A 23,204-nucleotide genomic window follows, 5' to 3' on the forward strand; every position below is an offset into this window, starting at 1 on the left:
GCTCCCACGTGCGCAACGCATTAAGCCTAGGGCCGGCAGTCAGGCCTTGCACTCCGGAGGATCTTGCCAAGGGGATAGAGAAACTATAGGGCTTGGTAACAGCAAATCCGTCCTCAATGAGCCAGCTCAGTGCGGGGCATCACAGTTCCAACACCCTGTATCGTGTCACCATTCCGGGGAGTGACCCCTCGCACCCTCCATCTCCACAGACACAGTGACAGGGTCCCTTCTTGCAGGAGAGCTAGGCACCACAGGGGGCAGCGCCGATTGAACTCCCCGAGGCCTCCACGTATCACAGCCTCCAGCCAGGTGACTTCGGGTTTGTATGAAGCCCAAATCTCTGCCAACAGCAGTCAACTAAGTCCCACAAGTGCAGCCACACTCTCAAGGCCCACCACTGTAGATCCCCCAGTATTTACTGCAAGGCACCACTGTGAGAAGGCCCAGGCTCACCCTCTCCTCACCAGGTCATGTAGCACCATTCCATCTGCTTCAGGCTGTAATGTTGATGGGGGCTTAAAGTTTGTCTATTGCCCCGCGACTCTTCACCAAAGTCACTGGGGGGAACCCCCCGGGGTATCAATAAGCGCCCGTCTGCCGCTCTCAGGACTGCGACCAGCGCTCCGTATCTCCCGGCCGTAATGGCGGCCCCTCCTCCGTCACCGCTCTTTACCCTCCGCAACACCTCTTTGTCACTATCTCCGCCGCGGCCACTGCTCACAGCCCCAACCCAGGCCACCAGGGTGACAGCGGGCAGACGGCCTCAGCGGACGCAATCTCGCTGTTGGGGCGGGCCAGGAGGCGTCACTGCCAGGTCGCAGCCAGCGCTCCGTACCTCCCGGGTCGTAATGGCGGCCACTCCTTCGTCACCGCTCTCTCATCTGCGACACCTCTACGCCGCTATCCACGCCTCCGCCACTGCTCAGATCCCCGATCCGGGCCACCAGGGCGACAGCGGGCAGGCGGCCTCAGCGGACGTGATCTCGCTGCTGGGGCAGGCCGGGAGAAGTCACTGCCGGGTCAGCTATCTCACTGTGGGCCCCGGCTTCAAGGCCCTGTACAGGCCCACACTTGCCGATGGCTGAAAATCCCCGGTACAGAGGGCCTCGAGCCCCGGAGTAGGCTAGTTGGGTTCCTAGATCTCACGGGGACTAGGGGCAGCTCACAGGACTGTCGGATGGGCAACAGTGTAATCGGTGGGGCACACGGGCGATGGAGCTCACATTTTATGCGGCCATCTCTGAACGCCCTTGGCCCCGCCCCCACTTCCTCTATTTTTAATAAAATTCTGTTCAGATTTTCTTGAGTGAAAAGTATTAGATAAATAAACCACTGCATGTATAAAGACTGGAAACGTTTAATTTAATTCAATGGCCAGATTCGAGATACCTTAAAAATGTGTTGGCTTTTTCTCCAGTATTGAAAAAAGTTTTTTCTATTACATTTTTTTAAACAATACTTTACAGACAAACATTGGCAAAGATAACAGATCGCTTCTCCGGTTGTAAAGGCGAAACCTATTGGCTTTGCCAGTGCTTGCTCTAGTAGGGCACCTGGATTTGGCTGAACCTTGTAAAAATAGGTACTGTGTTATTAGTTCCGCTTTCTATGACGTTAACTCTTCAACCAATGCACATCATTTGCTCCAGTGCCCTTTAGTGCTTCTTTAATGGGAGAATCCATTTTGTTTCAGGAGCAACAACTGGAGCGGCCTATGTCAGTGCTGCTGTTGGGGGCGCTGCTGGATTTGTGCTGAGAATGTTTTGATAATGTGACACGCAAGTCCGACAAAACGGAGAAAAAGTAAGTTGCCTATTTTAATCTTCCCAATAGAATTCTGCAATGGGGAACCAGCGTGGGAATTCCAAGCATGCCAGTGGGCTGTGAGGCTCTGCATCCTTTACTCTTGCTTTCTAGTCAGTTGTAATCAAAAACCTTGAGATCCTTCTCAAGGGCAGATTCTGGAAAACGTAAATGGCTCATCATCCGACCATGTATGGGCTTGGTTTATTGTAACACAACTATTTACACGTTTGTGTAATGATAGTGTATTTCATTGCAGTAACATAACCTCTTGCACTCATTTCCCGCTAGTTACTTACCACCCATTAGCACGGTCTGTGGGATCAGCTTTAAAGTACATGGATTTTGCAGAGGCCGCCCCCGTTGGGGGGATCATGGGGCGGAACCATAACGGCCGCCGAGGACCCAGAAAAACTGGTTTGGGCTGCTTCAGGGCACGCAACAACAGAGGGGGATTACACCCCTCCCAGGGAATGCGCCAAAGGTGGCACAAAAAGACCTGGCCAATAGGTTGCCAGGTGATGTTTTGAACCCCACCCAATGGGAGGAAGCCACCCCATGCCAGGAGGGGACAATGTGGGGCTATAAGTGCACCATCATCCCAGCACAGGTGACTTTGAAGCTGGGGGCAGTGCGCTGAACAACTTCGAGAGACAACCAGCATACCTGGAAACTACTGTGCAAGGAATCCAGCTCACCTCCGCTGACACAGCAGGACCAGTTTTGGAAAGTGGGTTATTGGTAGGGGCAAATGTAGGTCTGCCACTGGCAATAAGGCCACTAACACATGATAGGTCTTAGAAAATTATTCCTATGCCCAGCTCTTTGTAACGTGGCTGCGAGCAGACAGGCTTAACTTCAAAGACAGGTATGTAAAGCATTTAAAAACACAATTTCAGTAAATAATTAAGACACAGCACATAATAAAAATCCAACACCAATTTATAAAAGTAGGAAATATTTTTATCTGTAAAATGATACCAAAATGACAAAAATACAATTTAGGGAACCGGAGATATGATTTTTCAAAGATTTAATAAAATATATCACTTAGAAGATTATAGCACCATATTCTGATATCTGCTCGTGATAAACAGGGTCAAAGTCAAAGTTTCAGGCCCACCACGATGGAGCACTGAGCGGCTACAGCTCGCGGCAGGTCCCGGTCTCAGTTTATACCTTCGGGCTTAGAAACTTTTCTGGACTTTTTCTCCTCTAGGCCCCTCAAAGCTCCCAGCCAGTCCTGATTCGGTGAGGGTTCGCCGGCTGGACCTGTGATGAGGTTCCAGTCAACTTCCCTGGAGCGGACTTAGAAAATTTCTCAAGATTGCTTCAGCGGGACAACCCAGGAATCCAGGCCGACACGAGATGGAAGGCAGGCGGCTTGGCGTTCGCGGTTGCTCCCGGTCACCTTTTCTACGAGCGGGCTTAGAAACTTTTCAGGAGCTTTTTCTCATGGGGCCTCTCAATGCTCTTCATGTAGCCGGATCCGGTGAGGGTTCGCCGGCTTCAGATTTATTCTAGTCCCATCCAACTCTGGAACATGGACCGATGGAGCTTTTAGTGGGATGAACCTGGATGGCTTGGCCGGCTCGCGGTTGAAGGCAGGCGGCCTGGCTGGCCAGGTTGAGGCGGTCCGGTCCCTCTATGGAGTTTTTTTCCAAAGTTCTCCAAAGATCTTAAACTTCTTCCTGAAGTTCCTCAAGGGGCCGCAAAGTGTCTCAAACTCACTCCAAGGGTCTGGAAGCTCCAAGATGGTCTTTGAAAGTGAAGGACTTCAGTTCCCACAATCCACTGGTACAAAACCCTTACAAATCCACCGATGGTTCTCCAAGGTGTAGATTTAGTTGGTGATGTTCCAGATGAGCTCTTTTAACCTGTAGCTTTCAGGGAGTCCACTCTTTAGTTCTTTTTCAGCAAGATAATCCACAGGGCTGTAGTTTCAGAAGGTGCAGTCTTCAGAGGTCAGGCCTTAGAAATCTTTGCATAGCAAACCTTCTCAACAGGGCACTTCTTGCTACAGTAAGTTTCAAGCAGCAGATCTGGAGGGCTCTGCCCCTCTCAGATACTTATTCCAAGTTCTCTGGGTCAAGCAGGAGGTCACTTCTGACCAATGGGAGCTGGGTAACTCCTCCAGGATATGACCACATCCTGTAGAGTGTGGCATTATATTGTCCCAGAGTGCATCAAATCTTTCAAATCCATTATGGCTGATTTTCCAGCAAGGAGGTAAGAGCTGGCTAAACACACCCCTAGGATGGCTAATTTACTTAGACTCTCCCCCTGCATTTGCTCATACCTTCCCTAATCCTACCATCTGCCTGAGGTGGTAAGTTCAGAGCTGTAAATGACACAGGTCTCTGCTCTCCTCTTGGTTTACGACTCCTCCCCCTGGCCTGGCATCCCTATGGAACAGCGCACTGCCCTCCCAGCAGAGCTGGTCAATCCCAGGGGCTCTGTGTCACCTCTACAAGGCAGCCTGGCTAATCCACTTAACTCTGACCAATCAGGGCAGACCACTGGAAGGCTGAAGACTGGAGGGCTGAATTTCGACTTACAAACAAGAAAGTCTTATAACTTCTTGTATGTACACTTGAGAAATTCAACAACATGATATTTGAATGGTATTTCTAGCCTTTTCCTATCATGAGTTTTTAATTAATAACTTCCTACCATTTTAACCTATGTCACCGGGGATTTTCAATGGGAAAAATGACTTGTACCATTTTTCCAGCACCAGGACTTACAAAAACATATTTTATAGGTACTTGTCTTATATCTACAGGAACCCCACCCCATGTGCAACTAGGGGAGACTTCAGGGGTACTGAATCTGTAGAAATATTACAGATCCTCCGTCCACAGTGCTCCTCGCATCAAAGTCGAATTTGAGCAGCACTGCACCACAATGCGGGGAGTGAAATGTGAAATTTCACTTTACCCAGGCATATAAAACTCATTTTATAAGGGTGTACCTTCTAAATATCTGACCCCCCCACCCCCACCCCTGGGATTCCTAGGGGAGACTCTGGGGGTCCCTAATATGCCAAAACATTGTAGGTTATCCATTTCTAAGTCCCCAAACACCAAGGTCGAGTTTGGGCACAATTTACTTTTTAAAAGCAGTCCTGGCACCCAGGGCTGTTTTTAAACTGACCTCAAGCTTCAGCAGTGCACACATGCAAGTGCAGAAAAAAAAGGCTGCTGGCCTCCCAATTGCCATGCCCCAGGGTACGGGGGACTTCTAGGTAGTTACAATCCCCCTACACCTATTATATACTAGGAGCCTATAGGGTAGGTCATGCCAATCACAGGGGTACCCCACCATACCATTGTGTACCCTAGTGTATGTAGGTGTTTTAACTGTATTCTAATGTGTCTCTTTCAGCATAATACTGGCCCTGGGCCTGGTTAGGCAGAGCACAGGGTCAGTCAGAGTCAGTTACCACCAGTATCAGTCAGCAAAAAGTTGGGGGGTGCCCAGGGCACAGGATGACTATGCAACAACCAGTAGCTGAGTTACCTCCAGCAGCCGTGGCCCGGCAGGCCCTGTACCCACCGAGCATGTAAACACAGCCAAACTCGCCACCCCAGCCTGGCATTTCATCGGGACGAAGGAGTGGTCACGCGCCTGGTTAACCAAGGACCCGCAGCAGACCTTCCGCCACGCATTCCCCGACTCAGAACAATTCTTAAAGGGGCAGGGTGCGGCAGAGCGGGACCAGAACACAGAACAATTCTGAAAGGGGCAAGCTGTGGCAGAGCGGGACCAGAAGACAGGTGGACAAGAGGCACGTTGATGACCCACACCCCCCATGAGGCAGAGAATAAGGAGGAAGCTCTTGGTCCGACGGCGAACCGGCCGGTACTGGGCAGCCGTGGTTGCAGCAATGTGTCTCTACATGGCCAGGTCGAATGGAGGCCACCGCAAGCATCAGGAGGTGGGGATTTTTAAAAGAAACTTTCATGGTTCGAGGCGGCTCAGGACGAATCACAAGGCACAAGGCACCATTTGAATATTTGCCCAACAGCAACCACCAGAGGAATAGGCACACGGTCCCCGCCGGAACATGCCGCCTCCTCCCCCCATGGCAATGGTAAGGGCGCAATATTTAAATAAAGATAGCAGAATGGCTGCTCATCTTTTGTGGCAAGACCGTGGTGAATGAGTGGGAAAATGGGGCCTTACAGTCCAAGCTGCCAAATTTGGAGCAGGGGAACCAGGCTCAAGCCGTAGCGTCGGTTCAGTCCCCTGCGATTCTGGGCAAATTACTTAATCTCCCTGTCGCAAATACAAAATGAATGTGTAACACAGCAGTGGCTCGGTGGAGCGCTCAGATACCTTCAGGGCGAGTTCCCTCTATTTAAAGCTGCAAATCAAATAAACACTCAAGGGGGGTTACTCCCCCCCCACACAAAAAAAATGTGGGTGGAGATTTTTTCAAGGGTGGACCTCTAGGTGCCAACCGCGAGCAGAGTCACATGGGCGCGAAAGGCACAATGAGCCCAGCTTTGTGAAAGTGCTGATAGATAAATCCAACTTAAGCCATCCAACGCGATGAATGGGTTTTATGGTCATAGAAATCATTGTTTGTAAGCATGCAGGGGCGATGATACGGTGTAACAACCAGAGTAGTCGACTTTGAAACTGGGAAAGCAGGTTCAAGTCAGGGTGTCTGCTCAACTTTCCGTGATTATGAGTGTACAGACTAAAAGCAATGTACAGTATTTGGGTGAAGAACTTCTTTATTGAAGTAGCATCAACACAGGTTCCGCTGAAGAGCGGAGCTTAGGAGAAACAGCCGTCCCGTCAGTCACCAGCTGTCAAGTGTCAACATTCTAGTACTGACAGCTGGTGACAGGGAACATAGAACAATACGGTTTCCGTGTGCGGACAAAAGTGTAAAGAGCGCAACACATCTTCCCCCCCCATAGGAGATGAGGGAACAGAGAGGGATAAAGATAGAGAAAGAGAGAGCGATAGAGATATCACAGGCAACTTATAACACATTGCATGAGCATAGAACAGTAATGGTATGAAAGCAATATACTATTCACAAACATAATCCAAGAGTTTTAATGGAGGCACCAACCTTCTTCCTACTCTACTCGTGGTTCTGGGACCAGGGGTATCCTGCATGGGAGCAGAGCTAGGACGCGAGGATGAGGCATGTACTTCACTATCAGTGGGATAAGACTCGTCGTCAGCTTCCTCATCTGACAAACCACTAAGTGCTCTACCGTGGGCTGGGGTGCGCTTTTCAGTGTATCAGAGTTAGCTAGATCCGCTGGGGTGTAGCAGGGATTCTGCTCCTACACAGAACTGTGCACAGAGACTCAGGACCTCACTGAATTAGGGTGTGCCAAAACTCACCTTGGTACCCAAAATCCCCTACCAGACTAGCATCAGTGTCTCATTGGCTCTTCCATAACACCAATGATTAGACAACCCAGAACATGGAACTTAGATTACCTCAGGCAATGTGGAACCCATGAACACTCTTTTGTTAAACTAACAAATCAGTCCAAAACAGGGAGTAAATGAAGACACGTGCAAGTTTGAAATATTTATTTCTAATGCTGTGTTCTCATGCGCAGTATCTTAGATAATACTAGCCGACATATTATAAGCAACAAGATTATCAGCATAGTTACTATTCCATAAAATACAAAGGGAGAAAGCATGGTATAATGCTAAATGGAAACAGGTTTAAAATATACCTATATTTCACCCTCCCTTGCTAGTAGGTTATTTTATATCTACAGAAGGTCTCTTTGGGATTACATAGGCGACCCCATAATTCTGGTATTTAGCAGAAGTGGATCACATCATATTCTGCACCAGCTCTCAGCATATGAATGTTCTCCAAGTGTGTGTGAACATGCCTACGCAGTGCATTATTAAACGCGCTAACATCAGAGGTGGCCACAGCTGCATATATGTTATGTCTAGAACGTGCGCTGATCAGTCTGAACAACAACCACTGTGTTGAAATAACCTTGAAGGCCTCGGCACTCACTATTCAGACTAAAGCTTACCAAGCAAGGCTGCTAGTACAGAAAAACATGTTATTCTCGTGTGAAGCAAAACACTCTGCTAAACTCTAAACATTTATTATAATGAGTGCCATGTGCAGAAGGTAGCAGAAAGGAAAAATGGTGTTTAAACTTCTAATAAGCTCATGTCAACTTAAATCAGTGTGAATGCAAGGCTCAGCCCCATGACAGGAATTTGTTTGCATAAGGAGAGAGCAGGGAAATGCCAGACCTTACCATCACTATGGAGTGCTGAGTTGCAAAACGCCTTGCGTACAGATAACGGTTGCGAGAAGTTGTTCATTCCCTTGCTTGTGTGCCCACTCCTCTTAACTCTGACCCTCTTAACTCTGACCATGTCCCCTGTGTTAAGTGTGATAGGTCTGCACCCATGTTTCTTGTCATACTGGTCCTTGCAAGTGGATTGTGCCTCCACCAACTTACTCCTCACTTGGTCAGCCGATCAATGAACTCTTTTAGCAGCCATCAACCAACCTACATTTTCCTTCAACAAAGGAGTTCTACGGACTTCCTGTCTCCACACCCACTTGTTATTGTTGGCCAATTGGATGATACCCTTGATGACCCTGTTGAGGCGTTCAACAGCACCGTTGCCCGCGGGATAGTAGACTGAGGTGATTTTGTGGATTATCTTGTTTCTGTCAAGGTAGGACATGAACATGTCTGAGGTAAATTGGGGTCCTTTATCGCTAATTATGTGTTTGGGTAAGCCTTCAAGGAACTGACAACACTGTGGGCGTCTGGCTTGTTGACAAACTTTATCTCTGGCCACTTGGAGAAATGGTCAATGAGGACGATCGTGTACACTTGCTCCCCCTGTTCAAGCGCAATCTCCCTTGCCCTCAAAAAATGGAAGGTGTAATACTAGTGCAGGAACTAAGGCGTTGGACTATAGGGAGCGGGTGCTCAGGCAAAGCGCTCTAATACCTATGGGTCGAGTTTCAAAAGTCTATGCACCAGGTAATATGGCATGGTCTGATCGCTCTCCAGGTGTGACGTTGGCTCACCGACCATTGCAGCTAACATGGATTCTCCTGTTTAGAGTGGGTTCACTTGAGTTCAAGCAGTGCAATTTCCAGATTGTACGCACCCCCAATGCGGCTCACAGTCATCATCTCCACAAGCCCTTAAGTTTTGGTCAGCAGCACTGGCTGCTCTCGCAATGATGCCACTAAGTTACAATGTGAGGTTACGAAACCTGTGGGGGGCATAAGCAGCCAGAAGGTGGGGATCCACCCACCCTGGAAGAGAGCCTACCTGCATTCATTATGGCCACGTTAGAAATTATCAAAAAAAGTTATAAAAGATGTTACAGCTGATTTAGGGAACGGCCTTTCAGTTAAGACAGTTTTTGCTGTAATTGATGGGGTAGTACCACGTCACAGAATGCAAAACCCTTGCCTGTGACCACCGGCAAAAATTCATGGGAAATGTTTGGATATGTCGTTTATTGGTCAGAGTGGGATTTCTGATTGCCATTGAGAGAGTGTCACACACTTGACACTTCAATGGGACTCTTGAGTGAATGGAAATTTGGTAAATGCCACTCATAAGCAATCTGCTAACATGGCAGTTGCACGTGGAGAGCCCGGACACACTAGGTGTTATGATGGTTAGTCCCTTCCTGGTGCTTTTCCTGCGACTTAAATGGGGCGGAATTTATGATCTTTATGTTCCCTGCGTATACATTTTAATTTTCATTCAAAAGTGTTGCCCATAGTCGTTGAAGGTCACTCATGGCTACACAGAAATAGGAGAAATGTCACACATTAGCAATGACTACCCTGGGTGCTATGCGGTTGGTATACAAAAAATAACACACAAAGAGGAACACTACTACCTTATAGGTTCTCAGAACAAAGATGGAGGGTGCAGACACACACCACTGGGTGCTGCTATATGGTTAGGCAAGAGACTGGGCGTGGAAGTATAAAGCGGGTTTTTGAGTGCGCCTCCCAGGGCATGGGGGCACACCTGTGGAGACAAGCGAGGTATGCTCTAGCAGGCACCTTTTTATTTCATATTATAAAGGTTGGCTTCGCTGGGGTAAGAGGAAGACAGCATCAGGACATTAGGTTCAAGCGGTACGATCCACTGATTGCCATCCTTGAGCAGGGCCGTCTGCAAGCTAGGCGGTTTGTGGTTCCCATGGTGGTATGGAACGTGCAGATGGCGATCATCATTCCGCGATAGTGGGGGGCCCCAAAGCAAAAAAAAAGAAATAAGGATATATATCCACCTGGGCATGCTTAAGTGGTAATGGGACATAGGACACCACCCTTGCCTTATTATGGTATTAGCAAACTGGTATGTCTATTTTGTTTAGGGACAGTGCCCACACAGTTTCAAGCAAAGCTAAAGAAATGCACACCGGTCTTAAGCTAGGACAGTTGCTTAATGCGATGCATTCCCACTATATAAAAAACAATAAAACATAATTCTTTTGCAAACCTTACAGCATAAATGGCTCCCCCGGTTTGAAGCATGGTACAAACAGGCAAATGTTTCTTGCAGGTAAGTCTACGTGACACCAGCCTTCTAACTGGGATACTGACGGCGGCAGCCTATAGAATAGTCAGAATTTTAGAATACTGGCAGTACTCAAGGATAAGCTGGCGGAGACGTCAGCTCTCTGCCACAAGTCTTCACACATTCACAAGAAATCAGCTGCAGACAGAAAACTGGGGCTCCAGGCAGATGTGTGGTGCAGTGCTTTCAGGTCAAGGGGTAACAGAAGTAGGTTAGCCCCACATGTCCCGTGGTGTTTCTGGGTAATCCCAGGTAGCGCCAAGGGCATTAAATCAGGTAACAGTACCATTGGTGTCCAGCCTGGAATTCACAAAGCAGGGCTGTGGCCCAACCTTGCGGCGGTCAGCCAGAACAAACAGGAAAAGTATTCCAGTCCTTTTCAACCACTGAGTCACTGAGCAACCTTGGCGAAAAAGGTTTAGAGCGTAGAACGAAAGTGTTGCCTCGCGCTCAGGTCCCACTTCTTGGTTTCAGGTTATTTCTTAGGTGGTCAATTAGGAGGCCAGTGGTCCACAGTATGGGAGTCTAACAATCCCATGTAATAGAGTTAATCAAGCAAAGGAGTTTGTAGGGGGACGGTGTGGAACAGCACTCCCTCTCAAAAAATAAATAAATATATATAATTTTTGGGGGGTATATGACTGTCTTTTCTTTCATTTATGACATATGCGATTGAAGCCAACACACTGGGTGGCTGAAGAGGACCCGACTGTCCCCGCACACGACTGCGAAGAAACGGCATCAGCTTTCACCGACCCTAAGGTGATAACAGGCAGCGTGCGCATTGCACACCAAGATTTAGTGATCCAACTTGAGGCAGCACCCTTGCGCATCTTGAGAGGAGGGACCTCCTCCACGCCATCCAAACCGGCTTGGCGGAGGTACCACCATCATATGGTCTGAAATAATTGCCCGGCGGGCATGGTGAAGTGCCCTTTCAAATAGCACAAAGGATGGCGCCAGGAAGAAACTAAGCAAGCCATCAGATGTTTCAAAAACAAAGCCCGGGGAGCAGCCGGCATGGCTGGATCAACGCAGGACAACCAGAGCTTTTACGCCCAGGTTGGGGTTGCATCTTATGGAGAAAGGGATGAAAGTGTTTTGGCCCAACTGATGGGCAGCCATGGTGCCATCAGGCTGCACCATTGAAAAAAATTTAAAAAAAGAAGTGGAAAACAAGAAGAAAGGGGAATCGACAAACAGGATGGGGAAGCTGCAAGGAGACGGAAGCCTCCCTAATAGGGAGGGGGCTAAGAAGGGGTTTATTAGTTGGTAAGGAGGCACACCGGTAGGGCTGTCTGTAGGAGGGAGGCCACTCACCTTGGGATGCCTTACGGCAGGGTGAGTAGGCCGAAAGGGGGGAGCAAGTGAAGATGGCACTCGCAGCCCAGGCCCGTTGAATGGCAGGGCACAAAAATGGACAAACAAGGTAGCGAGTTGGGGCCTAACTACAGGGAGAGGCTACCCCCTCACGCAATCAGCATGAAAACAAACGGGGAACTTTGTGACTCCATTGTACGGTATGTATGATGGCCTGAACAAACTATGAGGTGCCACAAGTATGGTCGACAGATAACAGAACGTGATTGTGATATGTCAGAAATGATTTATGACCTGTCAGCCATTGTGAGTCATGATCTGTCACGTGATTTACAAGCCTGTCAAAATGATTTATGACTGCTAAATGGATGGATTAATGAACTGTCATGTGTATGATTTATGAGCGTGTCAAAATGATTTATGACATCTCGTGATGTTGGTTCTAGGCCTGGTCATAGCAGGTTATGACCACACTACTGTAACATAAAAGTAATTTGTACATGTTATGCGGCCAAGATATATCACAAGAAATAAGACATACCCATGTTGGCAAACTTTTTGGGAAATTATATGTGATGAATGACATATATGGCAGTTTCGGAGTGTAGAAATTCGGGCCTGAAGAAGGTCTAAAGACCCGTACAGGAGTAAGAGACGCCCAGTGATGTTCTGTGTATCCTGTGATGGTGAAAGCTCAAGGATTGGTGGCTTAACAAAGGCTCACCATTGACCCCTTCCATGGTTACAGGAGCAGAACTCTTCAAATTATGGGTCACAGCAAAGCCACAGTGAGGGTCTGCTAAAGCTTCCGCTCGAATAAAATGTAGAGGTTGTTCAGGTGAATGCTGTGACTTGGTCACGGTGTGGATTTAGGTATGAGGAAAGTTATTGACCTGTGAATGCTCCGTTTGGGTCCCTTAGGTGTCAGTGTTACACGTCGCTTAATAGGGGCCGGATAACTAGAGGTTTCCCTGGCTACCAGTGATTCGATGCTGGTGTTCGATGGGGCATTTTGAAGCTCAGTGTCTGCTGGAAAGAAAGCTGACAGGACAGCTGGTGCTTTAGCCTCATCGCAGCAGTATTCATGGGAAGGCCCTGCTGGCGAAGGGTCAGGGTAGGGTGGGAGTGCAGGACAGTGACTGTAAGGTAGTCAAAAAGCCAGGCTTAAACACCTCAGCTCCATCCTGAGACCCTGGTTAGGGCTTCCCTTGGGGTCTTAACCCTTCGCTCCTCAGTGGCTGCTACCTGCATTGGGTTGTCAAAGCCGAGTAAACGGGCAATCATGTTGAGTCACCACATTAAGGCCACAAACCCAGCAGAAAGGTCTGAACACCAGTCAGTTCCCAACTTTCTGCTGGGTGGATACTGACAAGAAGACAACACTAATTCTGGGCATTACCTTAGCAAAGGAGCCATGACTGTCTATTTCAGCTCTGTACAAAACTACACAATGCATACATTCCTTAGGTCGTACCCTAATGAGGTGGTGATGTTGCATGGATTCTGTTGAGAAAAGCGGCCAACAACGTGTGCAGTTAGGCTAACAAAGGGGAGAAATACAGTGAACACTAAAGTAAACTCACTATAGCGAGAAATGGGATAATGTCTTCAAAGACATGGCATCATCTAGCCAGTGATGTTGCTGGTACTCTAGTAGGTTAAGGGCTATGAGGGAAGCCTCTAGGACTAGGACAGCTTGTGTCACCGACTGTGAGTAGAACTCAAGGAACAGGGAATTAGGACCTAATCCCACTCTCTGTAACCTCTCAGGTGAAGGAGTTGGCAGGGCCTCGTTTGCCTGCGAATCACCAAATAAGGGCTTATGCGTGTCTTAAGAAGGTTGGTTCTAGAAGGTCTAGGTGGCCTCCATCTTTTTGAAAAAAAATTTTGATTTACCCTCTTCGAAGTGGCACTTATGCCCTTTATATCTACCCACAATAAAGCAGCTTGCACACAAAATGTTGGTATGTGTTCATTTGTAAATGACTGAAGCCGACTCCACACTACCCAAAAAATCTAGGTGGAAACCAAGGCCTACATAGATTAGAGCTCATGGGACACTGAATGCACCACACATCACTCTTTCATCCATGGCTCACATTATTCTTTAGGCTTACTGGTCCTCATGTCCCTCAGATTTATAGGGAATAACACCCTATCCTGGGGACCTCATAGATCCCAGGAGGGACGTGTGGCCACGAAGGTCCACAGGCTTTTAATGTTACATTACGTTTTTTGGAAGGAATGAGATATGCTTACATCTGAGGCTGTGCGATTAATATTAGTCCCCTGGGACACCACTTGAGAATGCCGTTGCACTATATAAATCTTCATTTTACACATTCAAAGAATTAATTGAATATGGAATTTGTAAATTTTACCTATCCATTTTTTTTTTAAGGAAGGGTTGTTGGGCCCTTCAACATGCATACACTCATTACTAATAACTTGTAAAAATATATCCAAATTGTTTTATTTAAGCTGAACGAGTATTTTTAGTAGTAATACCAAGTTCGAGGCATATGGGCTGCAGATGGTACATTTATGAATAGATCGCCATCTGGTGTTGGGCTCGGATGATTGCACTTGTTTTTCTTCTGGAGAAGTCTTTGTCGTCATCGATGACTCCTCCTCTTGGTGTTAGTGCGCATGGGCATCGGCTCCATCCTTAGATTGTTTTTTTCCGCCATCGGGTTCGGATGAGGATCGAAGCGCTCCGGACCGACTTCGATAAAGAAGGTTATATTCGGCGCGTAACCCTTTCCAATTCGACGGTATTGTTATCGAACGCGACTTCACTTCCATCTCGACGCGTTTCGAAGAACGACGACTACGAGAAGACCAGCTCGACGTAGTCCAGCCCGGAGTCCATGGAAAGGACTCCATTCAAAAAATGTCCAACGTGTGGTGCTAAGTTCCCACACAAGGACCTACACGAGGTGTGCAACCTCTGCTTGTCCCCTGAACACGAATCCAGGGACTGTGAGGCCTGTGCAGCATTTTCCTCAAAATCGACGATTAGAAACCGTCGAGCCCGAAGACACGAGGTATCGAGAATGCAGTCACAAGCAATCCCGGAGCTGTTCGAGGACCAGCACCCAGAAGAGGAGGAAGAGGAGGTCGACGAAGCGGGGTCAGAAGCGGACGAGTCCGACGTCGAAGAAATCGACGTCCAGCAAACCGTGAGTGACGACGTCCCTTTACCAAAGAACAGACCCCGCACGGTGTCGACCCCGCCCTCGAGCCCGGTCAGACAACCGAAAAAAGTTTCCGACGCCCCGCCTTCGGGCCCGGCAACGAAACCGAAACCGAAACACTCGGTCTCCCATCATGGTGGTTCCGATAAAAGACCCACATCGACACCGAAGCTCCATGTCAAGGAAAGCTCGAAGTCGAAACAGTCCATGTCGACACCGAAACACGTTTCGACGTCGAAAACACCCTCGACACCGAGGACATCCTCGACACCGAAAACATCGGATCCGTATAAAATCTCGGTGCCGAAAATACAAATGGACAGTCAGAAGAAAAAACACCTTTCGGACCCGAAAACTGCGGTACCGACACAGGAATATAAAACCGATCCTAAACAAAAGACTCTGTTTATTGATCCACAAACTGGCAAGGTAGTCACAGAACTACCTAAAAAGAGGAAGAATGAACAGTCGGACGAAAAAACTCCTCCGAAGAAGAGAACAATGGGGACAAATACAACTCCCCCCCATTCTCCACAACCTAGAGACACACCCTCTTCTCTTCCTCACAATAGGCCAACTATTCCTCCCACACGACCATCTACACCTACAACAGATGTAGAAAGTGACACAGGGGAGGGAGAACATCTTGGGGATGATGAAGACACAATCCCAGAGGAGGCAGACCCATGGGAACAGTACAATGTAGGGTCAGATAACGATAACGACCCTGAATTGTATCCGTCAAAACCTTCACCTCCTGATGATAATACTGGTTTTGCGCAACTCATTAATAGAGCAGCAAAATACCACAAGGTAGAGCTACATGCAGAACCTCAAATAGAGGATTTCTTATTAGAAACACTACCTGCTGCACAAAGAACATCAGGAACACTACCAATGCTTAAGGGCCTTCTCAATCACACATCAGAGATATTCAAAGACCCGGTGAGGGCTAGGGTACTGAACCCAAGAATTGATAAGAAATATAGAGCAGCTCCAAAAGACCCAATATTCATTAAAGGACAAATTCCTCTAGACTCACTAGTGGTCACAAACGCTCGTAAGAGAGCAAACTCTTTATCTACAGGAGAAGCTCCACCTCCTGACAAAGAGTCTAAGCTAATAGATGCCTCTGGCAAGAGAGTAGCATCTCAAGCGGCAAACAGCTGGCGCATAGCTAATACACAAGCACTACTTGCAAGGTATGACAGAGCGCATTATGATGAATTAGAAAAACTCATCACACATCTCCCTAAAGAACATCAAAAGAGGGCAGATCAACTCATACAGGAAGGGAAGTTAATTACTAACACTTCAATCAAGTGCGCCCTAGATGCGGCAGACACTGCAGCAAGATCTATAAACATAAGCATCATGCTAAGGAGACATGCATGGCTTAGAGTTTCAGGGTTCAAACAAGAGGTACAAACATCATTACTGAACCAACCTTTTGATGAGAAAACACTTTTCGGCACAGGGACAGATGAGGCCTTAGAAAAGATGAAAAAGGATACGGAAACGGCTAAATCAATGGGAGCATTGCAACAGCCAACTCAAAGAGGTTCCTTTCGTAGGTCCACCTATAGAGGAGGATCCAAAAATACAGGTACAAGCCAGCAACCAACCTCTTTTACACAGACATCACCCAGAGGTAATTCTAGAGGTAACTACAGAGGTAACAACAACAAGGGTAGAGGTCGCGGAAACAATAACAACCACAACTCTCCAACCCCAAAGCAGTGACTTCATACAGCTCCCCCCAGACCATATAACACCGGTCGGGGGACGCCTATCACAGTTCCTACCCGTCTGGGAAAACATCACATCAGACAGGTGGGTGAGACAAATTATCCAACATGGTTATTGCCTGGAACTCACAGCTACCCCACCAAACATCCCCCCCAAACAGCGTCCAATGAAACAAGATCACCTGACACTGTTAAAACAAGAAGTACTATCCCTGCTAGAAAAGCATGCCATAGAGAAGGTTCCACAGCACCAACAAGGAACAGGAGTATACTCCCTATACTTCCTAATTCCCAAAAAGGACGGGTCTCTAAGGCCAATACTGGATCTAAGACCTCTCAACGCATACATAAATTCGGAACATTTCCACATGGTCACGCTCCAACAAGTACTTCCTTTACTGAAGAAAGGGGACTTTCTTTCTACACTGGATCTAAAAGACGCTTACTTTCATATCCCCATTCACAAAGCCCACAGGAAATACCTCAGGTTTGTGGTAGAAGGACAACATTATCAGTTCAAGGTCCTTCCGTTTGGTGTCACAACGGCACCAAGGGTGTTCACAAAATGCCTAGCAGTGGTGGCAGCTCACCTAAGAAGACAACAAATACATGTCTTCCCCTACTTGGACGACTGGCTAATAAAAGCCAAGTCACAAGAGGAATGTCTTCAGAACACACAAAAGACAATTCAGCTGCTACACCAGCTAGGGTTCACGGTGAACTACACAAAGTCACACCTGCAACCAAGCAAGGTTCAACAATATCTGGGGGCTACTATAGACACAGAAAAAGCCAAAGTATACCCCAATCCAGTCAGGATCCAAACAATGATTACAATCATTCAAAGATTCCAACCACAACACTCACTAACAGCAAGGGTGTTCATGCAGCTATTAGGGATGATGTCATCCTGCATACTGCTAATACCATATGCCAAACTACAAATGCGTCCGCTACAAGAATGTTTAGCGACACAGTGGAATCAGGCTCAAGGACAGATTACAGATCTGGTGTTGGTAGACGACCGCACACACCGCTCTCTGAAGTGGTGGAACACAACAAACATTGCAAAGGGGCGGTCGTTCCTAGAACCAATTCCACAGGTGACAATAACAGCGGACGCATCGCTCACGGGATGGGGAGCACATATGGAGAAATACACAGTACAAGGAAGGTGGAGTGTGCAGGAAAGAAGACTGCACATCAATCATCTAGAACTACTAGCAGTGTTTCTAGCATTGAAAGCCTTCCAAATACATGTTACCAACAAAGCAGTCCTGATCAGAACAGACAACATGACAGCAATGTATTATATTCAAAAACAGGGGGGGACGCACTCTCTCCAACTATCCAGACTAGCACAGGAAATTTGGAGATGGGCCATTCCTCAAAACATCTATCTGTTAGCCGAACACCTACCAGGAGTCCAAAACCAGATAGCAGACATCTTAAGCAGACAGTCGGAACAAATACACGAATGGGAACTGCACCAACAAATACTGCAGCCATTCTTCCAAAGATGGGGACAACCAGAGATAGACCTCTTTGCCACTCATCAGAACGCAAAATGCCAAAGCTTCGCGTCCAGGTACCCACACCACCTATCGCAGGGCAATGCGTTATGGATAAATTGGTCCAACAAATTTGCATACGCTTTTCCCCCTCTCCCACTAATCCCATTAGTGGTCAGAAAGCTGCAACAACACTCAATGACCATGATACTAGTAGCACCCACGTGGGCACGACAACTGTGGTTCACCACGCTCCTGCAACGCTCACAAGTGCCACACCAAAAGCTAAGAATTCTACCCATGCACCTTACACAGAACCATGGAGAAATAATGCACCCAGATCCCACACAACTGAGCCTAGCGATCTGGCTCCTGAAATCCTAGAATTTGGGTACTTAGATCTACCCCCAAATTGCATGGAGATAATTAAACAAGCGAGACGTCCCACCACCAGAGCATGCTATGCAGCTAAGTGGAAGAGGTTTGCTATACACTGTACAACTAATAATATCAACCCTCTGGACGTATCAACAAGGGAGATATTTGCTACTTACTACACTTACAGCAATGTAATCTCGCGTACACATCTATCAGAGTACATCTAGCAGCTATAGCAGCGTACCTACAAAACAGGCAGCATATATTACTGTTCAGAGTGCCAGCGATAAAAGCCTTTATGGAAGGCCTTAAAAGAGTCATTCCACCAAGATTACCACCTTCCCCGGTCTGGAACCTCAACGTAGTACTCACCAGACTAATGGGACCACCTTTCGAACCTATGCATAGGTGCGAGATACAATTCCTTACATGGAAGGTGGCTTTCCTTATAGCCATTACCTCACTCAGGAGAGTAAGTGAATTACAGGCATTGACAATACAAGAACCATTCCTACAGTTGCACCAGAATAAAGTGGTTCTTAGAACAAACCCAAAATTCTTGCCTAAAGTAATTTCAGCATTCCACATCAACCAGCCGGTGGAACTACCAGTCTTTTTTCCAAAGCCACAGACGGTAGCAGAAAGGGCCCTACATACACTAGATGTCAAAAGAGCCATTTTGTACTACATAGAAAGGACACAAAACTTCAGGAAAACTAAACAACTATTTGTAGCATTTTCCCCAACACATAAGGGCAATCCTATCTCTAAAGCGGGCATCGCTAGATGGATTGTAAGATGTATACAAATATGTTACATTAAAGCAAAGAGAACATTAACTGTTCCTCCTAGAGCTCATTCTACACGGAAGCTAGGAGCATCTATGGCATTCTTAGGGAACATTCCCCTAGATGACATATGTAGAGCAGCAACTTGGTCTACACCACATACATTCACAAAGCACTACTGTGTTGATGTGCAGGCTACACAACAAGCCAGAGTGGGCCAAGCTGTATTAAAAACTCTATTTCAAACAGTTGCGACAGACACTGGTGACCACCGCTAGGGAGGTAACTGCTGTACAATCTATTCATAAATGTACCATCTGCAGCCCATATGCCTCGAACGGAATATGCTACTTACCAGTATGCATCTGTTCTTGGCATAGAGGGCTGCAGAGTGGTACATGCCCTCCCTGCCTCCCCGGAAACCTGTGTCTGTCCCAACATTATCTTATTTAGATACACTTACATGGGCATATCTTTATGTATTCTACTACACTACTCCATCTAACCCTACTATGGCAAAACAATCTAAGGATGGAGCCGATGCCCATGCGCACTAACACCAAGAGGAGGAGTCATCGATGACGACAAAGACTTCTCCAGAAGAAAAACAAGTGCAATCATCCGAGCCCAACACCAGATGGCGATCTATTCATAAATGTACCACTCTGCAGCCCTCTATGCCAAGAACAGATGCATACTGGTAAGTAGCATATTCCTTATTTAGGGAGGGAGGGTAATCACAGGGAACTATTGACAGGAGCCGAGTCACCGGGTCCTCGGTGAAAATGCCCAAAGACATATTCCATCCTTCATGTGGGTTTTGCACCTGGTAATGTTAATATTGCTGTAATATACAATTGGCAACATGCATCAAAGTAGGGAATTGCGAATACTTAATAGCGATTATTAAGTAATCGCTATTAGGTAGTCGCAAATACCCATGCATGTAGGTTTTGCCCAACAAATTGCAATTCCTACATATTCCTTAACAGCGAATCGCAAATTGCGATTCACTATTAAGGAATGCTCTCCCATTCATTCCTATGGGCCAAGAGGCCCATAGGAATGAATGGGCAGGCATTCGCAATTTGTGAGTACCAAATAGGTACTCGCAAATTGAGAATGCAATTTCAAGGGTGATAGGGGGCCAAAAGGCCACCCTGATGTACCCCCAAAACAGGTAAGTGTGCACATGTGGCGCACATACACATAAGGGCATGTGTGTGCCACATGGCACTTAGAAAAATAAAAAAAATGGCATTTTTCTGAGGAATCACAAATTACCGTCACCTTGAAATTCTCAGTAATTTGCAATTCCTTTATGCAAATTTGCATTCTGACAATGCTTCTTTCATTGCATTTAGGAATCACAAATTGCGATTCCCTAAGTGCATTCGCAAAATAGGTCATTGCAAATTTTGCGATTACCTATTTTACGCATGGCTTTGAAATGATGCGTCCCAAAAGGCTAGTTACTGTCGAATTGGCCCTTTGCTGCCGGTAATTAGCTTGAAGCATGTGTCTCAATATCTTTATACATGAGGAGTATACATTGACTCATTTTGCTCTTAATCTAATATACACTGGATGATTGTCCTCACTGATTCCCATCTTTTGTAGGTTGGTTGTGAAATCACAAGACAAACCCTGGCATCCTAAAGTGAAAATCTGATGGAACAATCGTCACAGCAGGAAGCAGCTGACAATCAGTCATTGAAGCAAGGAACTCAGTTACTTCACAGCCCAGGAATTTCTTAACACAGGGTCTACTTTGATAGCATAGTAATTTAAAAACCTTTGCAATGTCTCCATCATAGACCAATATTGTTACAGAAATTCTGCCTGTACGTTCTCCTTCGAAGTTTGCCCTTCCCCGAGAGATTGGAGGACTTTTCATTACCTCTGACTTTAAATCAGGTCTATAGACTTTAAGCTTAAGTTTGTCTTTACTTAATGTAATCATTTTATGGAATTGTCAATTAAATCGTTACAACCACTAATAAACTCCTTGTCTTCTTTTGCAAATTATATACAAGTATAAAAACAAAGACTGAACCATTAACTCACACGAAACATGAAAAGTCAGCCGCCAATAGAGACCACCATTATTACAGTTTTTTCCGTACAGTACATTTTACACCAGGCCTCAATTACAATCTCCCTGCTATTTTATGATCTCCACACATACTCCTGTTTGCGCAGGTATCTCAATTACACATGCAAAGGTTACCACACCAAATAAATGTCACGTGCAATAAAGTCTGCATCTCCCACATAAATGTTGGCAGGTCAAACCTGCGGGAATTTGAGGGGTGGAAAATGGCTCATAAAATCAGAACATGTGGATTTAGTGCTACAAGCATCAAATCTATAATTTATGCCCCATTTTAGGGCAAATCATGGCATAGGTGCCATTTATCGAACTCACTAAATTCCGAACCCTCGTGGTGTCACATTTTATGGGGTGCTAGAAATTCAGCATACTCTTGCGAGGCACTTGTTATCGAGGCTCAGTCTAATGCGAACTCCTCCCTTCATCCTTCTCACATTATCACCAGTTGTGACAATCCCCTCCTGCTATGGAACACATACAATGAATCAACAATATTTCTCTCATCACTATCCGATGAATATTTTTCACCACAGATTCCGCACCTTTAAAATATTCCCAGACTGGATCCGGAGAATTCTACAGAAATGCTCATGTGCTCCGGTAAATGGCACTGTGTGGCTCATTGGTGACTCTTTGCTGCTCCAGAAGTGACAAGAGCAGTGCCATATATAAGCATCACTCCTGTCACAATAATGTCAGGTTATTATTTTTGCGCCCTTTGACACGGATCCAGGGCACTGCTCTTAACGTCTTCATTTTTTTTAACAATTCCAAACCATTTGTTCGAGGCATATGGGCTGCAGATGGTACATTTATGAATAGATCGCCTTCTGGTGTTGGGCTCGGATGATTGCATTTGTTTTTCTCCTGGAGAAGTCTTTGTCGTCACGGGGTCGATGACTCCACCTTTGGGTGCTAGTGCGCATGGGCATCGGCTCCATCCTTAGATTGTTTTTTTCCGCCATCGGGTTCGGATGAGGATCGAAGCGCTCCGGACCGACTTCGACAAAGAAGTTTATATTCGGAGCGTATTCCCTTTCCAATTCGACGGTATTGTTATCGAACGCGGCTACACTTCCATTTTGACGCGTTTCGACGTCAACAACAAGATTTCCAACTGCTACGTCGACGAGACAAAGAAGCCCATCTCGACGTAGTCCAGCCCGGAGTCCATGGAAAGGACTCCATTCAAAAAATGTCCAACGTGTGGTGCTAAGTTTCCACACAAGGACCTACACGAGGTATGCAACCTCTGCTTGTCCCCTGAACACGAATCCAGGGACTGTGAAGCCTGTGCGGCATTCTCCTCCAAGTCGACGATTAGAAACCGTCGAGCCCGAAGACACGAGGTATCGAGAATGCAGTCAAAAGCAATCCCGGAGCTGTTCGAGGACCAGCATCCCGAAGAGGAGGAAGAAGAGGAGGACGAGGCGGGGTCACAAGCGGACGAGTCCGACGTCGAGGAAATCGACGTTCATCAAACCGTGAGTGACGACGTCCCCTTACCAAAGAACAGACCCCGCACGGTGTCGACCCCGCCCTCGAGCCCGGTCAGACAACCGAAAAAAGTTTCAGACGCCCCGCCTTCGGGCCCGGCAACGAAACCGAAACCGAAACACTCGGTCTCCCACCATGGTGGATCCGAGAAACGGCCCACCTCGACATCGGCACCGAAGCTCCATACAAAGGAAAGCTCGAAGTCGAAACAGAGACATGCTTCGACGTCGAAGACAACCTCGACACCGAAGACATCTTTGACAC

The 23,204-nt window shown here is 46.9% G+C and overlaps 1 protein-coding gene across 2 annotated transcripts in view; it reads left to right on the forward strand.

Moving 5' to 3' along the window:
- The window catches only part of LOC144823779 (uncharacterized), a 43,950-nt gene extending 22,616 nt beyond the window's left edge, over positions 1-21,334 (forward strand). For both annotated transcript variants that reach the window (XR_013608837.1, XM_078682606.1), the window contains exons 5-6: positions 1,694-1,803; positions 20,951-21,334. Coding sequence is in view for 1 of the 2 variants with exons in the window: in XM_078682606.1 (XP_078538732.1) it covers positions 1,694-1,767 (74 nt within the window). In the remaining variant the exon portion in view is untranslated. The remainder of the gene's footprint in view (positions 1-1,693; positions 1,804-20,950) is intronic.
- Positions 21,335-23,204: the final 1,870 nt, after the last annotated feature.

The sequence above is a fragment of the Lissotriton helveticus genome, chromosome 3_1, assembly GCF_964261635.1.
Source record: "Lissotriton helveticus chromosome 3_1, aLisHel1.1, whole genome shotgun sequence".
NCBI lineage: Eukaryota > Metazoa > Chordata > Amphibia > Caudata > Salamandridae > Lissotriton > Lissotriton helveticus.